This window comes from Pararge aegeria, chromosome 14 (genome assembly GCF_905163445.1).
Source record: "Pararge aegeria chromosome 14, ilParAegt1.1, whole genome shotgun sequence".
NCBI lineage: Eukaryota > Metazoa > Arthropoda > Insecta > Lepidoptera > Nymphalidae > Pararge > Pararge aegeria.
This window is the reverse complement of record NC_053193.1, coordinates 1,015,537-1,034,132: the sequence shown is the minus strand read 5'-3', so window position 1 is coordinate 1,034,132 and position 18,596 is coordinate 1,015,537. Positions and strand designations below refer to the sequence as shown.

The 18,596-nt window shown below is 38.3% G+C and overlaps 1 protein-coding gene across 2 annotated transcripts in view; it reads left to right on the top strand.

Annotated features, from left to right (window-relative positions):
- Nucleotides 1-18,052, top strand: part of LOC120629228 (monocarboxylate transporter 4-like) — a 48,693-nt gene extending 30,641 nt beyond the window's left edge. For both annotated transcript variants that reach the window (XM_039898096.1, XM_039898097.1), the window contains exons 2-6: nt 12,049-12,214; nt 12,618-14,149; nt 14,427-14,660; nt 16,249-16,531; nt 16,950-18,052. In XM_039898096.1, the coding sequence (XP_039754030.1) occupies nt 12,160-12,214; nt 12,618-14,149; nt 14,427-14,660; nt 16,249-16,531; nt 16,950-17,203 (2,358 nt within the window). In that variant the 5' untranslated portion in view covers nt 12,049-12,159 and the 3' untranslated portion in view covers nt 17,204-18,052. The remainder of the gene's footprint in view (nt 1-12,048; nt 12,215-12,617; nt 14,150-14,426; nt 14,661-16,248; nt 16,532-16,949) is intronic.
- Nucleotides 18,053-18,596: the final 544 nt, after the last annotated feature.

The following is an 18,596-nucleotide window of genomic DNA, read 5'->3' as shown; positions in this document are numbered from 1 at the left end:
AGTGAAAATGAAATGTTACCATACCATAATTTTTTTTTTATGTCATTATCTTAATTCGATTATGATTCAATAAATTATAAATCAATATATAACTTTACCATACTTACAACGAATATATCCACTATTTTATTTTAAGGTATGCTTATCACAATAATTTTGTTTCTATAGTTATTTCATTGTTTATATTTAATTATGATTATTCATTGACGATAATAATTTATCTTTGAACAATGACCTTTGCATTGTTCATACAAGTTCAATGGTGTATGTTTAGTTTTTATTAATTTAACATATTTTATGTGTAAGATGAAATTTAAATTTATTATTAATTTAAATACAGCTTAGTACATTTTTACTTTTAACCATTCATCAGGGGTCTCCATTCAGGGACCCCTGATGAATCATACATAGTGCGTACAAATGGTATAGAGTGTTATTAATGCGAAAGTGTTTCTGTTGGCTGTTTATGTTGTCAATAGTGCACGGTTCATTATCTGATCTGATCGGAAATATTCAATGTAATTATTGTACAAGGTAGAATATGTTATGGGAAGCCTATTAGTATAGTTCACAGGCGAAGTTGCAAGCGTAGATATCGATTCTGTACTACACTGTTTAAGTAATTTGTGCAGTTTGAAGTTTTGGAAGCAGTATTATGAAAATTAAGCTTAATTTTCTATACTCCGCGAAAAGCAGGAGAATCTGTATGGTATAATTAATCATTTCTTCAATCCTTGTACTCCACACCAAACAGATCTTCGCTAATGTACCCTCTACGCACGTTTCGCTCCGAAACCGGAGCATCCTCAGGAATTGTTGACTTTACAATGGATAATTGTTAAGTGAAAAATTAGTCAATGTGTCGCCTTTTATACCTTTCTTACCCCTTTCTATCCAATACTTTGGAAGCAGCGCTAGGAAAAGAACATAATTATTATTATTGTAGTGCAAAATACAGAGAGAGAGCGTAGATAGAGCTTACACTCTCCACGCTGTAACAATTTTTGCCTGTTGCCTATTGCCTGGTGCCTACTTTAGTATTGAACCCTGCACGCCGATGTCTCACATATTTAGAACTATGACCTATTTAAAGCGGCATTAATGGAATATTCAGAAAGTTCGAACACCGTTGCTCAGAAAAGAACAACCCTTGAACCTCAAACTAGCTTATATACGTAACCCTGTTACGACACAGTTCCGCAGTATCTGGCACACCGCCAATATTGCCATGAGACGATTTGTTTTCATATATACCCTATTGTTGTAGTCACAAAGTCGATTTTTCCGCTAACCTTTACAGAAACATTGCCATAGAATGATTCCGCTAGAATAAGCTTTGTTATCTTAGTTACAAAGTCGGTTTTACCTTTTATGTCTACTTCCGGCGATTTGGCTTGTTAAGCCTTAAGTTACCGGGTAGTAAGGTTCAGTTTGACTGGTTAAGTTTTAAAGGTTGAAAGTTGTTTATCTCTTGCTAAGAATATCGTGAATTGTGCAGGTGTCAGGTCAAGTTTAAGATTTGGCACTGAGGACTGCAATTTCCAATGTACTCCCAAAATTGATGATTACTTACGTTGACGTTTTTATTGAGTAACTCCCTGGTGTAGTGGTGAGCGCTGTGGTCTTATGAGGGTTGGTCCCGGGTTTTATCCCCGGCAGGAGGTAATTTGGTAATTTATAATTCCTGATTTTTTTCTGGTCTTGTCTGGTGGGAGGCTTCAGTTGAGGCTAGTTACCGCCCTAAAGATATAGACGATTTGAAGTTTGAGTACGATGCCGCTTAGAAACTGATTATTCGGGTTATTAGGGGAATGGGTTTAATATATATCCCTTATATGTTAGCTCTTTACCAACTTAGACTGCATCACACTTAGAAGACCTTTTAGTAACATGGCTAACTTGTAGCGGTATAAAAATGTTTTTGGACAAATGTTGCTGACGGCACATTGGAAAACAGTTGTCGCCACCTTTACTCCACCCGCGGGTCTCTTACGAGGCGACTTAGTAACCCACGCCAGTCCAGCATGGACAAGAGGCTTTTAGTAGATTGTTATAGGCTATGAATAGCCTATCACAGATAATTAATATTGAAATCCTTAGAATAATAATTTGCTAGATTATGCCAAATCCTGAGAGGATTATGCTAATGTGAACTTTCTCAAAGCACTGTAGGATGATTTACGAACTAGGAAGGTGGTAAACATTAGGAAACTTCTTGCAATACTAACTAACAATTTCCAATTTTCCTAACAAGTAGTAATGGGCACTTCTGCTCCACAAAACAACAGGTTAACGCGACTTAACAAGCTGTTGTTATTGAATAAATGGATAATGGCCACAGACAATGTAGGGGACACGCGCCTAGCGCCGGCGTTAGTCATGCCCACAGAGGATACAAACACGGTTATTCCCACTTAGTGCAGAAAGGTGGAATAATTTTCCAAGAAAAATTTATAAATTTCAAAATGTTCGGTACCTAATGCCGATTTCCTTTTTTAAATACCTATATATTTGTATACTCGTCTTGTTGTTATTAGGTTGACTAAAGCTCTTTTCAATGAAATAAAATATAAAAAAAAAATATATCTTAACTTCTTAATACCAGAAGGTACAAGACGTACAGGAACTTTTAATTAAAAAAGGGTATTTTTTATATTTGTTAACCGATTTCCTTGTCGATTGTTGACCGTTTCTTATGTTTTTGGGTAGGTAGGCACTCTTAAGAGTTGGTGCCATCGTCACAAAGTCATGATCTAATAAGGAGATCCTATAGAAATCGAGGGAAATCCTCAAATGTAAAGCCCCGTAAGAGTGTCTTTAACTAGAATGTGTAAGCTCTTAAGCTCACTGATTTGAGTCTAAGACTTGAATTTTTTAGATGTCCTTTTTCACTATTTCATTTCCAATAAAAGTGAAATGCTGTGTATTAATCGGACAGAAAATACGTTATATTATCTTCTACCAAAACCTAACTACCTACGCCTTTGGCTCGTTGAATAAACGTCCGAGATAAAAGATGGTTTTGATCTTGTATTATATAAAATGGTTTACTAATCCGTTGAGTATGTAAACATTCCATACAGTTGCACGTGTGTAATCTACTGAAGAACCATTCAAGTTCCAAAACAAACACTACATGAAAATATAATCGGTCAAATTGGGCCGATAGTAGGACATGATGGATCGTTTGTGACATCCGATAGCTCGACAAGACGCAGTTTATCATCAAACTAAACTGACCAATCTCTTAACGTCCCATATTGTCAATTCCTGTCAGAAAAAGATTATTGTTGGTCTGAATATATTGTAATGCTTCAAATGATGGGCCAATATAGATGCGGTTTTTTGCATTTTATAAGAAGGTACCTAGAACCTAGAACCTAGCATGCATAGAACCTAGGTTTTTATTGATGTTTTAATGGTATACGCCAACAGACGGCGCTGAAAAGTATGTTTACGTTGTTAAAAATAAGAACAGAGAATAAATGATTAGTGATATAATGCAATTTTTATAAAAAAAATTACTTAAGTTTGGTTTATCATCGGAAAGCTCTTTAAAGCGCTTTTTTAAATTCTACCTTCATTATTAATCAAATCGGGGAACGATCAAAGTAGCTCTATTCAGAGGTATCTTGTTTTTCAATTTTCAAAAACTCTAATCTCGCACTCGATCACACTTTCGCGCTCACGTCATGCCTTGAGATTATAGATCGGCCATAGATACAGAAGATTCTTTTGCCTTAGGTACCTACATCCCGAGATCGTAGTACGAAGCGAACCATGGCTAATGACATTGTGTTTACATATTATTATCTGTTTAAATGTCGAGATTCTGAATAAGTTATAAACTTATATATATTTAATATTGACATTGCGATAAGATGAAATGTTGCAATATCTTATCAGTTTGTATCAATATCATTAAATCTTTTTAACGTGTAAAATCTGAGTGGATTTAGATGACAACAAAATCGTATTACTCGGTAACTGCAATTCTAAGAACAATTATTAATGTATTATCCATTGTTCTGAGCATCAATTAGTGGCATCAAAATTGACGTGGTTTTAAAGGGACAGAGATATACCTATTAGACGTTAAAGTCCACTGCTAGACTAGACTAGAATGGCCAATGGGTGGGTTTGTTCATAATCACCACGCTGCTGGGCAGAAGGGTCAGTAATTACAGTAGATCGTAGTATTAGCACGTGGACTCTGCTGCCCATTCTCATTAAGATTTTCTTAGTAAACAAATAAAAGAAGGTAATCGACTTCAAAGTTATTTAATATATTTTTTATTGCACTACAAGTTAGCCCTTAGCTGCCACCAGACCTGGTGGTGAGTGATGATGCAGTCTACAATACTAGACGGCTAACCTACTAGGTGGCATGTTAGTCGTACTCCTAATAGTTCAGCTATATTATGAATAATAAGCTTAATTTGCTTTACCTACTCCACGAAAAGCATGAACATCTGTATGGTGTTATTTATAATTTCATCAATTTTTATACTCCACACCAAACAGATGTTTGTCATTCCTTAACACCCTAACTTAGCGAACAAACGACTTAGATTTTATGCATAGAGTTTAAAGGATGGAGAGTAGCGTAGGCTAATTTTGATCTCCGAAAAACACGAAATTCCAAAGCGTGGTTTCAACTTTCAAGGAATATTCGTATTTTTACCTGAAACAGCGTACTTCATGCACGTCCTATCAAATCTGTCTATTGACTTGATGTTTGGTACAGATATAGTGGAGATAGGCCTAAAAAAGACTGTAGAAAGATAGAAATTCCCATGCTTGTCTGTACTGCATTTACTTATTATTATTTCAGTCAGTCAGTAATTATTTTTTTGCTATTTTAGTTTGTCTATATATGTATAAAAGGCAAAGATGACTGATTGACTGACTGACTGATCTATCAACGCACAGCTCTAACCAATTGACGGTACGGGCTGAAATTTGCACAAAGATAGTTATTACAACGTAGGCACTGCTGAGAAAGGATTTTTGAAAATTCCAACCCTAAGAAGGTTAAATGGGGGAAGAAAGTTTATATAAAATCCTTCATTTATCAATTTATTTTTTAAGTTACATCCATGAAACTTTAATTTTAGGTTTTTGATTGAAAATAAAGGAAATACGTGTTTAACAAATTTTAAAAATTTATATGAAATTTTCTAATTTTTCAAGTATCTTACGTTTATATTAGCAGTAAGACTTTTTTTTAACCTTTGTAGTTATAATTGACCAAATCAAAAATTGAACTTAACGTGAGCGAAGCTGCGGGCTGTCATTTATAAAATCGTTGTATGTCAATGTTAAGTATTTTAAGTCAATTGGAATGCGCATTTTTGAGCATAGGCCTCCTCCATCCTTTTCCATCTATTTCTCTCTCTCGCCAGCCTTGTCCAGGTAGCCCCAACAGCCTTGATCTGTTGGTTATTAGATAAATATTTTTTCGAGAATCAATCAAGTTAAGAAAAAACCGTCTTTTTAATTGGTGTAAGTACTAAGCTGTGGTATTCAGGGTCGATATTGGAGAATCTTCCACTTTTGTCTCATTGAAGTTTAGAAATAGGTGCGGGTATTTACAGTGTCTTACGTCTTACGCGCGTAATAAATTATTTCGGGCACGTCTCCCGACATGTCTGCTGTACTTCACTAGACTATCCATACAGATAAATAAAATTAAAGTTTCTGTCTGTCACATGTATAAACAAAACCCAAATACGTACCTACGAGTATATCATTTGGATATTAGTTTCACACTTGCCGCCTTTGCTCGGAGTATGGTTGGAGCTGTGGGAGAAGATAACATTATTTATTTTCCCTGGGACGTACAATTTATCATGCCCTTGCTAGGCGTACTTTATTTTTTAATATTAATTAATAATTGATTGACCAAGCAGATCGCCAAGCTGACCACACTTCGCAGGATATGCAAGGAGCACGTCGTGCAACATGTCGCGCTGTGGCCATCAATCTGAGGCGCAGATCTAAAGCCTCACGTGCCTATAATTACATCGGCAACCACGCCCTTCAAAACCGGAACATAGCAATGCGACAATGCTGTTTAGCGGCAGAAATAAGCATGCTTATTGATACACACAGAGCAGCACTTGAAAACGTGATCTTTGCTTGCCCTGCGAATCGTTGCGTTATTAATAGGAGATGGATAAAATAAACGGTCCCTTGTCAAAAAACCGAAACAATCGCGGACGAATATGATTACTAAAATATATTATATCAGAAATATATCACTTACAAAATTATCGTTGACGTAAGAAGTTGAAAGCTTGCCAAAGTGCAAACGTCACTGCGTCCATCATCCGCACGTGCGTTGCGCCTGTCCGATGTGCGTTGCGGTTTATCCGAAATTGCATTTTGGTGCGGAGTTTTGGCAAGGACATCGCTTGAATTATGTAAATTGCTGCACTGGTATTGCCAATTTGGCGGCTTTAATTAAATTGCATATTCGAGTGGAAAAAACGGAATGTTCGCAAATTAAAAAATGAAAAAAATAACAAAACTAAAATCAGCCTCGACGGTGGAAGCGTTTGCCTAGATTCAGTCTTGATTAAACATAACATTTCGTTTAACAATATCGGTCTAATGAGGGTGCCAGCTCTACAGGATGTGTCGTAAATGACTAATAATCTTACATCTGCGGAAAATGGCGGATGATAATGGACTTCTCGTCCATTATCATCCGCCATTTTCGGTTTTGGATTGGGAGAGTTTCATAGATTAAAAAAAAAATCCTTTTAGACATTCTTTCGCAAAGTGATAAGATGTTAAGCAATTTTTGCACTCAGTTTTTGTTTATTTTTTTTTATGATGGCCGTGTATTCGTCTTTGTCTAAAGAAATTTGATTTCTCTTGAACATTTATATTAAAAAAGTAGAAAGTATCAATACTTTTTTTAATTTCAAAACAAGCATATTGTAGTAACCTAATGCAAACCGCATTTATGCTATATAAAATGATGCCAATAATATACAATGATAAAATGATAAATGTAAATATTGTCATCCTGGTACGTATTAGAGGATTGAAGTATTGATGAAAATTATTGCCAATATTTTGGTGTGCCTTGGTTAAAGCATAATTCATCATACCTAAGGTATTTATTTCCCTATGCTTATAAGGGGCCCGGTCAACACCCAACGCAAGCTAAAATCACGGAGACATACGGAAAAAATTAAACAATATACTGTAATTTTAATACTTTACGTGCACAATCTGGTGTGCAAACATGTAATATTTGAGAAAATAATAAATTATTGTTCAAATAAAACAGCGTATTATGTGATAAGGCTCGCAACAAATAGTTGTACGTTACAATCTAGTAACAATGTTACTAGACAGTATGTCGACGCTTCGCATACGAAGGTCTTGCAAACACGCGCGAAAACTAACGAAATATGTTATAATTTTTTGCGAGGTATCAAAATATAGTAATTGACTACTTTCAGTTGCGTAGAAATAGTTTAAAAAAGGGGTTGAATAACAGCATTTTTACTTGCGCAAAGGCAAATGAACAGACATAAATTTAAGAACGTTTGAACAAAGCAAACGCTGTTTATCAAATTATGATAAAATCAATAAGAGGTAGATGCTAAAAATTAGTCTCTCTGTTATTGCTAAGAAATACCTCTTCAATTTTATTTCTTTGTATAGAATATGGTTATGGTTATAGACATAACTTTATTAGGGAAAATTGTAGAGAACTCTTAAAGATCCGAAACGATTTAATAAGGCTTAAAGTTTCAGGCGCTGATAGGCAAAGTTAAAATTCTCGATCGCATAAACATGAATTTGATGCAAATTGTGATTTAACCGAGAACTCAAATTAACACTGACTTCTCGGTTTTAATTTCAGTGGGAAAACTTCAGCATTAAATAAAAATTCGTGGGAACTGCAGGCCGATTTTGTATCTCAGTCGACACGAAATATAGCTCTTCTCCTCCTCTTTTATATTATAGACTCTGCTCCTATGCGGATAAAGGCTATTATCACAAGTTGTGAACAATTTGTGAATCTAAACCATCCAGGGTGCCACCCAAACGCATACAGAAAAATTCATTCAAATCGGCCCAGCCGTCTAGGAAGAGTTCAGTGACATACACACCGCACACAAGAAATACTAAACTATATTCAGAAACTAATCTTATATATATATTTGTCATAGTTTTACTAGTTTCTGATATATAATGTGATAGTGCAAATAAAGCCATAATTGTAGATACCATCAGCCTTATGTGGACCGTGGCATTGTTTCCATGGCCTTTTGTCATGGCATATTGTGTCTTGATTTGAACATAATATTACTCAAAGGGTAAACAAGTATTAAGGCATGAATTAAGAAGTGACGTTTATTCGAAACCCTTTAATAGTAATAGTTAAATTAAACGTTTTGGTTAATAGTAAAAGTGCACGCCACTGTAAGCCGGGATGCCATAAAATTTATAATATTGATACCTACGTATGTTAAAACAAAACAATATAATATATGGAAAACATTTGACTGCAGTTGAAAAAGCGGCCGTGAACCGTTCCAACGAAAATAACAAAAATTGTTTCCTATGCAGAGTTAAGCAGAAAAACCAATATTGATAAAATTTTACATATAGCAATAAAAATATAATCTGCCTCCGTGAAATAATAATATATAAATACACTACGACAATACACACATCGCCATCTAGCCCCAAAGTAAGCATAGCTTGTGTTATGGGTACTAAGATGACTGATGAATAATTATATGAATAATATACATAAATACTTATAATATATAGATAAACACACTAAAAACATTCATGTTCATCACACAAACATTGTCCAGTTGTGGGAATCGAACCCACGGCCTTGGCTCAGAAAACAGAATAATAATATAATAAGCCTCCCGGTGATAGTGATAGGATATTTTTAGACCGAAAATATAAAAATAAATAGCGGGATTTAAAGAAATATCAAACCAAACATGAGAAACACTAAGTCTTCCTAAAGTTATCGGTTAAGAACAATTGCAGAACGATTTATCCACTTAACAGCTTCTTCTTAAACCAGGGCGCGTTTGGATTTTGGAACCCTCGTAGCTTTAGTTTTAAGTTGACGAATTTAGTTATCGCCATCAACTCATTTCTATGTCATATTTTAAATGTAATGTGCGCATCAAAAGTGCCATCTATGTGCCTATTTGAATAAAGAAATATTTGACTTTGACTTTGACTTACATGGGTAATGCCTATCCTAGTTGAACAGTGAACACCCTGTGCACAACGCTGTGTAGTATATTTATTTACACGCTTCACGCTCGCTTACGAGAGACCAACTGCTCAAACAACGCGCTGACGTCATTATAAAAATCACGATTATCCTATCACTGGCTATTCCCCGCGGTTTCACTCGCCTTAACTAAAAGGCCACGGGGATACCATATTCAGTAGTCTACCCCACCCCTTCGTCCCGTCATATTAATTTTTATTATCTTCATAACTCTGCAACCAAATATTTATTTATTTTAACTCTTTATTTGTACACCACATCGTATAGAAAATATATTTAATGTTATTATATTTAATGACAAGGCTCCGCTTTCATCTCTCACAACATAAAAAAATAATGTTGATATTTGTAGATTCGGCATTCTAAACCTAGAGCCTTCTTTTTATGTAAGTCATAACTATCTCCAATCGCTTTCTACGCGGCATTGTAGCTACGGGAACGCAAAATAGCTAGGCGTCATCTCTTTGTCGGTAGGGTGGTACCTACCCACACCCGAATCCCCCAGTCCAGAACGCTTTACAGGAGATAGAATCCGGGACCGCCCTATAATAAGTCCACAGCGTTCAGGATTACGCCAGGGTCTATTAATAAAATGGAGTTTCTCATGATTCTTTTAAGCGTGCTGAATTTAATTTATGAGAGTTGTCGAAGAGAATTAAGCAGCGCTCGTTCAAGCGGAAACTATTATTCAAATTTACTATAATTGCCTCGCCTTTACAACCTTGGTAAAGAGATCAAGAATTGTCTATCCATTAATCATTGCTTGGCGTTATAAATTAAATGAGGCTAAACTTTCAGAACTAGAACCAAATAATTTGAAAGCGGTGATAGCTCAGTGGGTAGGAGCTCGACTTCACTTTCGGAGGGCCGAGTTCAAATTCCAGCATGCACCTCTAAATTTTCTAAGTTATCTACTACGTCCTTAACCCCTTCTCATTATGGAAGGAGACCCGTGCCCTGTAGTGGGCCGGTAATGGGTTGATATGATGATGATGATGACCTAATATTAAATTTTAAAAAAGATATCTATTATAATTAGAGTCGATTATTTTATTTTCGAATTTAAGAATTTGAATATTCTTCATGGAATAATGATTATTGAAGTCGAAAGTAAATAATTTCATACTTGGAACATATAGATAAATATCTTAACAAATTATGTTAACTAAGCATAGAACATTGCGATTATGTTCTGGAAAATAAGTTGAATACTTATTTCGGAAATAAATAATTCGAATCGTCTGAAAATTCACCCAAAACGACACAATGATAAAATCTTAGGCGTAATTAGCATTAAAACTTAAGAACCTCCCTTAAACCCCTTGTAGCGTCGACGGTTAAACATCATCTTCAGAATCCAATGCATTTATGTAAAGAAAGTAATGAAACCAATTTTATTACACGGCACTGATATTGTCTATTTTTAATTTCCCTCGGGATCAAGGGAAATTGCTGCTCACATTGTCCCCAAGGGTGTGGTTACTGTTTTATGCCACTTGATAGCGAATCGTTTAGAGTTCATTACCTTGAAGAGCTTTTAATACAATTTCAGTTGCGCAACTATATTCTGCCTTAATTAATTTCTTCGTTTTAATTTTAATAAAACAGAGCTTTTTTTCGCTTTTTTACAAATACCGTGGTAAATATTTGGCTTCCTGGGTTAAGAATTAAAATAAAAAATATATGTAAATAAAAAGCTTATGAAGAACAAACAAACAAACAAGCAAACAAACGCATTTTAATTAGTAAGGATTGTTAAATAAATATCTATCTAAAGTTTAAAATATATTACTTATAACCATCCTCGAAGGAAGAAACACAACTGGCAAAAAATCTATACGGCTTAATATGATCTGCCATCTCAGAAAAAGGGGGGTGAAACACGATCGGAAGGCCAGACAACGGATCAGAACAGACGTGATCTTAACAATTTTCGTTATTTTAAAATAACACAAATCTATGTGGGGTGGGTCTTCGTTCGGAACCTTATATTTTTCGTTAAAATATCCGCTCTTTTTTCATTTTAATTATAAAAAAGTAGTAATAAATGTATTACCGAATTCAGCGCAGGTTAGGCACTTATACTCGGCCGGAAAACATCCCAGGGCGTCATTGTGTACCAATCGACGCGGCTTAGATAATCAAGCATACATCCTTTGACCTCTTTAATCCTGTTGTTTGAGTTTATCACACTTGGCAGACCAACCATTCCAGAATTCTTAGACGAATTTATAATGTCGCTTGCTAGTTTAGAACTCCGTGAACTCCTAGTTTAGAACGCGTGATTAAAGCTCATCTATAAAATGGTTCGGCCAAATAAAGTGATCAGTATTAAATGCGCCACAAAACGGGTCCGACACATAAGGAGCTCAGGTATGGTTCGAAGTGACTGATAACGCAAATTAATTCAAATTTCAGAAATGGACGAAGAGTTGAACCTTTTTCCGCAAGCATTATAATTATAACACCTCTTATCGAAGGGATGTGTAAAGACGATGCCAGATCGCAGCATCCAACCTGAGTCCAGCGTGCGACCATCTTATATGATTGGTCGCAAGCTGGACGACGCAGTAGGGTTCTCGCTCAAGTGCAAAGAGCTGTTGTACGTTATATAATAAGATTAGCTTCGAGAATCGGCCACCATCAGAGAGTTGTTCTCACGACGCTTCCCACTGTTACCAGAAACTCCAGAAAGTCGTCCATTCCATATTAATTTTACTTCCTACAAAACAATGAATATTGTTTGTTTGTTGCAGCATGAGGTCACGACGACGGTGCGGGGTACGCATGGAAGCCCGGCGGAGTGGTGACCCCGCGCTGCACTCGCTGCGAGCGCAACACCGCCCCTGCCGTCGCTCCCTGCCGGCATGGACCGCCCGCGCCTCTCGCCGCCGCCGGACCCGCTGCGTCGGCCGCTCCAAGGTACGAGGAGCTCTCTCGCAGAGCCAATCTGAACTGACCGGGCAAGTTAGTTCTGCGAGAGCTAATGCGCTGTCTGGGAGTGAGTCCTGGAGAGGCCTTGAAGCTATTTGCTTTCCTAGTCACTATGTGATGATCAAGTAGGACCTATAGTAGTACACAATCTAAATCAGCAGCGCATCAGACTGCATGCTTTATCGGAGTGGATAAAAGTTGGACTGACAGTGAGCAGACAGCGGTGGTGTGTGGGCGAGAAAGTATTATCTGACCACCAATTAATATCGCGTTTGATCAGCATAATTCCAAATTTCATTCTGTTTTGCACTGCTCTTAATATATATAACGTCTTGGTTGTTCCTCCTCCAATGTCCTAAGTTATGAATGATGTTGTAATTGCTATTTTCAGGAGGACCCAGCGGAGCCCCGGACGCGCCCCTTGCGCCGGAGACCCTAGGCGAGCCGGAGATGCGCCCCCCGCGCGCGCTCACACCCATCCCCGAGAGCGAGCCCTTGCTCCAAGACCCGCGCCGCGCCAGCCTCAGTGCTGCCGCGAGTGTCCACGCCAGTGCCAGTGTCAGTGACGTGCCGCGACGACATGCGCGTCCGCTGCACGTGCAGTTCGACGCGCAGTCGCCGCCCGCGCCCGTGTCCGTGTCCAGCTCCAGCTCGTCGAGCTCCGACGACGAGGACGTGTCGATCACGGAAGCGAGACCGCCCGACGGAGGGTGGGGCTGGGTCGTCGTGTTCGCCTCCTTCATGGTCAACCTAATCGCTGATGGAATCACGTTTAGTTTTGGAGTATTCTTCCCCCATTTTCTAGAATACTTCGGGGAGGGCAAAGGGAAAACGGCTTGGATTGCCGGCATATTTATGGCCATGCCACTTCTGTCTGGTCCGATCGCTAGTTTCTTAACAGACAGGTACGGTTGCCGGAAAATGACGATTTTCGGCTCGATTTTAGCAGCGTTAGGATTCGTCATTTCTGCTTTTGTTGACAACATGGAAACGTTGTTTTTGACATTCGGAATCATGGCTGGATTTGGCCTTAGCTTATGCTATGTAGCAGCAGTTGTCATCGTGGCGTATTACTTCGAGAAGAAACGTTCCCTCGCCACTGGCATCTCAGTGTGCGGAAGTGGGATTGGTACATTCATATTTGCTCCTTTGACATATGTTTTGCTGGACGAATATGGATGGAGAGGCACGACATTGATATTAGCAGGATTGTTCCTGAACATGGCAGTATGCGGTTTATTGTTCCGTGATCTGCCCTGGACGGCAACAATGAATGAGGAAAGAGCTAAAGAGAGAAAACGAAAAAGAGAGAGAAAGAGAAACAAACGTTTCGGATCATCAGTAGAAAGTATCTCGGACAGTAAAAGTAGTGCTGTTGGGTCTACGAAGGTGACTGACACTGTTGATATAGAAGCTGTTACTTCGTCGATAGTACCACAATTTAGCTCCCTGGTCGACTTGCCTACTTATATGACTGGAGGAGAAGGTGTTTCACTAGAAGTTTTCGAACTCATGTCAACCCGAGGTCGTGCTTATGCTATTTTAGCCCAAAATTACCCTGGAGTTATGTTACCTTCACGAAGTTTCAGCGATAGTGGACGGTTGCACGAACAGTCCCCACCAAAGACCTTTATGTCCCCTGGCACAACTTCTCCAGGAACAATGTCACCTAGTTCAGTTCCAAGTGCCCCAGAGAGTAATGAGACAAGACAATTAAATGACAAAACAGCTTTATCGCTATGGATGAGAAGGCAAGGACACGGTTCGACGAAGAAGCCACCAGCTTTCTTCAAAGATTTAAGGATACATAGGCACTCTCTAACATATAGGGGTGCTATGTTGAATATCAATAGATACCGGCTTCGAGCGTCGTCTTGTCCTAACATTTTCAGGAATTCCATGACTACTATTGCTAAAGAGAAGGTACGAATATTATTTGAAATTACGACGTAAGAGGTTGTTTGTTTATTTCTTAGCGTTTACCTGAAAAACTACATTAAAGTTCTCAATGTACACTGTATCCGTGCTATAAATTTCTTACTACCATTTTCCGAACTAAATTCCTGGCCAAAACTTTGCATTAACCAAATACTTCATTATTACATTTCTCAGAGTAGGTGCTTAGATATGTTCAAGGTAATAAGGACGTAGTTTGTTTTCACGGGTTCTAAGGGTATAGTTTTATCTGTACACATTCCAGTTGCAATGGTACGCTGGCCTGTGGGACTTCTGGGACCTGGTGGTGGACGTGCTTGACTTCTCGCACTTCCGCAACCCGGCTTTCCTCGTGTTCGGCATATCCAACTTCCTACTGTACATGTGGTACGACGTGCCCTACGTGTACATCGCTGACAGCGGCATTGGCATGGGCTTCAACGAGTCGCAGGCGTCCATGCTGATATCTGTCATCGGGATACTGAATATGTTCGGAGAGGTGAGCTAGTTTTTCATGGAATTTATGACAAATAATACGTTTTCCCCATCCACATTCCTTAATCATAGTCATAGCTATTATTCTGATTTTGCATAAGCTTGTCCTCACTTATGGGTCTCCTACAGAGATTTCCACACTGTCTCAGATGGTTCTGTTTGCGCCAAATTAGTCCATATTGCCATATCAGCATTACTCCAGGTGTAAGCTCCAAATCTCTTTCGCCTATGCGAGAAATGGCCTCTGCTAAGCAGTATTAGCTGAGAATTTTGAAGTAAGTTGCTTATTGTTGCTTGGTTAAGTGATCCTCATTAGATTTAATAACCGAAGTCACAAGTAACTATCACTGTATATCTAAAACAGCGAATGTTTATTAATTTGACTTTATAGTGGTGTATAATTTTAGACTAGGAGTGTATTTTGATTTAAGAAACAATGAGGCAAAGTTTTGTGACTGGATGTTGGCATAAATCGGTCTCGTTTTAACACTAATTTTGGCTGAGCTAAGTCAATCGCAAGATATTGCGCACACGATGTCGCCTTTTGACGCACAGTAACGTCAACTGAGTAAGAACGGGAAATAACCACGTGAAGTGTCGTACAAAGTATGTATACATTGTTTTGTACTTACTAGATAACAGCAACAATGTTATCAGTCCAGTCTCTAGACTCTCTGAAGTGACTTGACCTATTTTGATCTGGCCGATAGAGCTTACCACATGTCAGTTCCCTTATGTAATAAATCCACGTGTGATGCGACGTATTTGTAGATAATATTATAAAAGGAGGTAAACAATAGGGAATTTTAAAGTTTATTTCTTATTTATTGATAAGGAATCCTTACGCTCATAGCTCGTTTTAAAGCATTTGAACCGATAATTTTGTGATAACGTTAGTAGAAGGGAGATAGATACGTCATAAACCGAACGCCTATAGTACGCCTTATCGTGCCTCTCAATCGCTCGTTCTGCTCTCGCTTGCACGCTCGGCTCAGGCGGAACGTGATCATCGTCATCATCAAATCAACCCATTGTCGGCACAGGTCTCCTACTGCAATAAGAATGCAATAAGAAGGGGTTAAGGCCGTAGTCCACCACTCTGGCCCAGTGCAGATTTGTGGAATTCGCACACTGCATAACCTGCATAAACCTGCATATCTGTGAGTTCCGAGAACTCACAGATATGCAGGTTTTCTCACGACGTTTTTCTTCACCGTTAAAGCAAGTTATATTTTAATTAATATAAATATATACTACGACAATACACACACCAACCCCAAAGTAAGAGTAGCTTGTGTTATGGGTACTAAGATAAGTGATGAATATTTTTTTATGAATAATATAAATAAATACTTATAATATACAGATAAACACCCAGACACTGAAAAACATTCATGTTCATTACATAAACATATTCCAGTTGTGGGAATCGAACCCACGGCCTTGGACTCAGAAAGCTGAGTCCAAGGCCGTGGTCGCTGCCCCCTGCGCCAATCGGCGTCAAATTGCTTAAAATGCACACGTCCTAGTAAAAGTCTTGTATAAAAAAAACAAGTAACGCTGGTTTTTGATGTTATTCCTCTCGCTTCCAGATCCTCCTAGGCTGGGTGGGCGACTGGGAGTGCGTGAACCCGAGTCTGGTGTACGCCGTGTGCATGGTGCTCTGCGGCATAGTGACCACCATAATGCCGCTGCTGAGGACGTACCTGGGGCTGGCGGCCGCGTCGGGCGCCTTCGGGGCTTTCATCGCGGCCAACTACTCGCTCACCAGCATCATCCTCGTGGAGCAGATCACGCTGGAGAAGTTCACCAACGCGTACGGCCTGCTCCTGCTGATGCAGGGACTGGCCAACTTAATTGGACCTTCGCTGGCTGGTTAGTCTTCACTAGTGTTTCTACTACAAATTTCAGAACATAGAGAGATAGATAAATAAATAAATAAATATGTCTACTGCGACAATACACACATCAACATCTAGTTCCAATGTAAGCGCGTAGCTTGTGTTATGGGTACTAAGATAACTGATGAATAATTTTTATGAAAAATATACATAAATACTTATAATATATAGATAAACATTTTCTCATTGCCTTATTTCATTAGTTAAAGTAGCCTGGCAGAGATCACTTTTTGTGATGAGACCGCCTTGCATATCTATCTATCTATATATTTAAACCTCCCTACAAAATACATATTATGTCACGCAGTGCGCGTCCATTGGTTGACATTACGATTTTGGGCGTATATAATACTAAGGCTACTGAACTTGACTGACTCTTAACTCTCTTCCAGGCTGGGGGTACGACATCACCGGCAGCTACGATCTCTCCTTCTACCTAGCTGGAGTGTTCATCGGAGTCTCCGGGCTGATCCTCATCGTACTGCCGCTGTACAACTGCGCGCGCCGATACAACGGCCACCGGAAACGGAAGCCCGCCGATGTCACCGACATAACCGCCGACATGTCCACCAAAACCGCCGAAAAATCTACAGAGCAGAAGCATATCAACGGCGAGGTCAAACAGAATGGAAAGTTGATTATGTAGACATCGACAACTGCCATCATAAGAACAAGAGTCTCCTCGCAACCAACTTGAAACCTGACCAGAAAAGAAAAGCTCTTCTGAGGGCGCCACTTTTGCATGGCAATACATTCGACAGAGTGTATGGAAAAAATTAGTTCCACTTTTATCTACAATCTTCTGCCGTGGCTAGTTACGGGAATGGGTTAAATATATCTGCCATACCCCTAACAGGTTAGGCCGTTACCATCTTAGAAGGCATCATCACTTACCAGCAGGTGATTTGCAGTCAAGGGCTAACTTATAACGCAATAAAATGGTGACGTTTTCTAATTTCCTGGTCAGGCTTTCAATTTGTGACCCCCTAACTGATGTAAGGAGTGACTGATTCTTCTAAGGATCTTTTCATTTCTGTCTTGTTTACAGCGTTAGACATAGACAGAGTAAAAACTTATATAGCACGAGGACAATGGTTAGACAGCTAGGTCGAAAAGACACTTTGTTGTGAAGCGAAATACACTCGTGTAGAATTTTGACTTGGGGCTGTTTTCTCCCCTCAAAACGGCTCTGTAAAATACACTGTGCACATTAAAGATAACCTACACATACATTTGTATTTGGAAATTGCGTTTTATTGGAAAAGTGAAAGGAAAAAAACCCGCGAATTGTCAAAATTATAAGTCAAATTCGATAAGAACAATTAAAGAAAACTCTTTTTGTATATTGAAAAAGACAGAATTGTCTGCCGTATGAAGCACTTTACGATTCCAAAAAGTTTGTGTGATAAAATACACTTTTATATTTATAAAGTTCTAGTAAAATTTCTTTAGGTTACGTATAATAGGATATAAGGTAAATGAATCCCAGTCATTGGATTTGAAGGTGTGTTTAAAAAAAATGTAAACCCGTATAGGAAAATATCAATCAGCAAGGCTTTTATATCTGGTCGTTCATTAATCGTTAATACAGGATAAAAAATTGACCACAATGTTTTTTTTTCAGTGGTTCTGTATAAACCGATTTCCGTATATAGAAAATATTTTAGTATAATGTTCCTTATTTTTTTGTACTACGTTCAAAAATATTGTTTTCATAAGACTTCATAATATACCGTAGCCGCGACGCTACGAGTGCATTGACATTGACCCTAAAAACAATAAGCGAAGCTAAACATTAGCGCCGTATCAGCCGTTATCCTGTATAACGGCTGATACGGCGCTAGTGTAATATACACGTTTAACCTCAAAGCGTGTCAAATGAAGCCAAGGTTTAAGTGTTAAATTAAACTATACCTTTAAAGCAATTAAATTTAACTTTCCGTTTTAAGTTGGTAAATGCAGCTGTACGTTGAAAATGGGTAATACGTTTTAGCGATCAAATGGACCAATACCCATAAAACTGTCAAATGAATAAAATT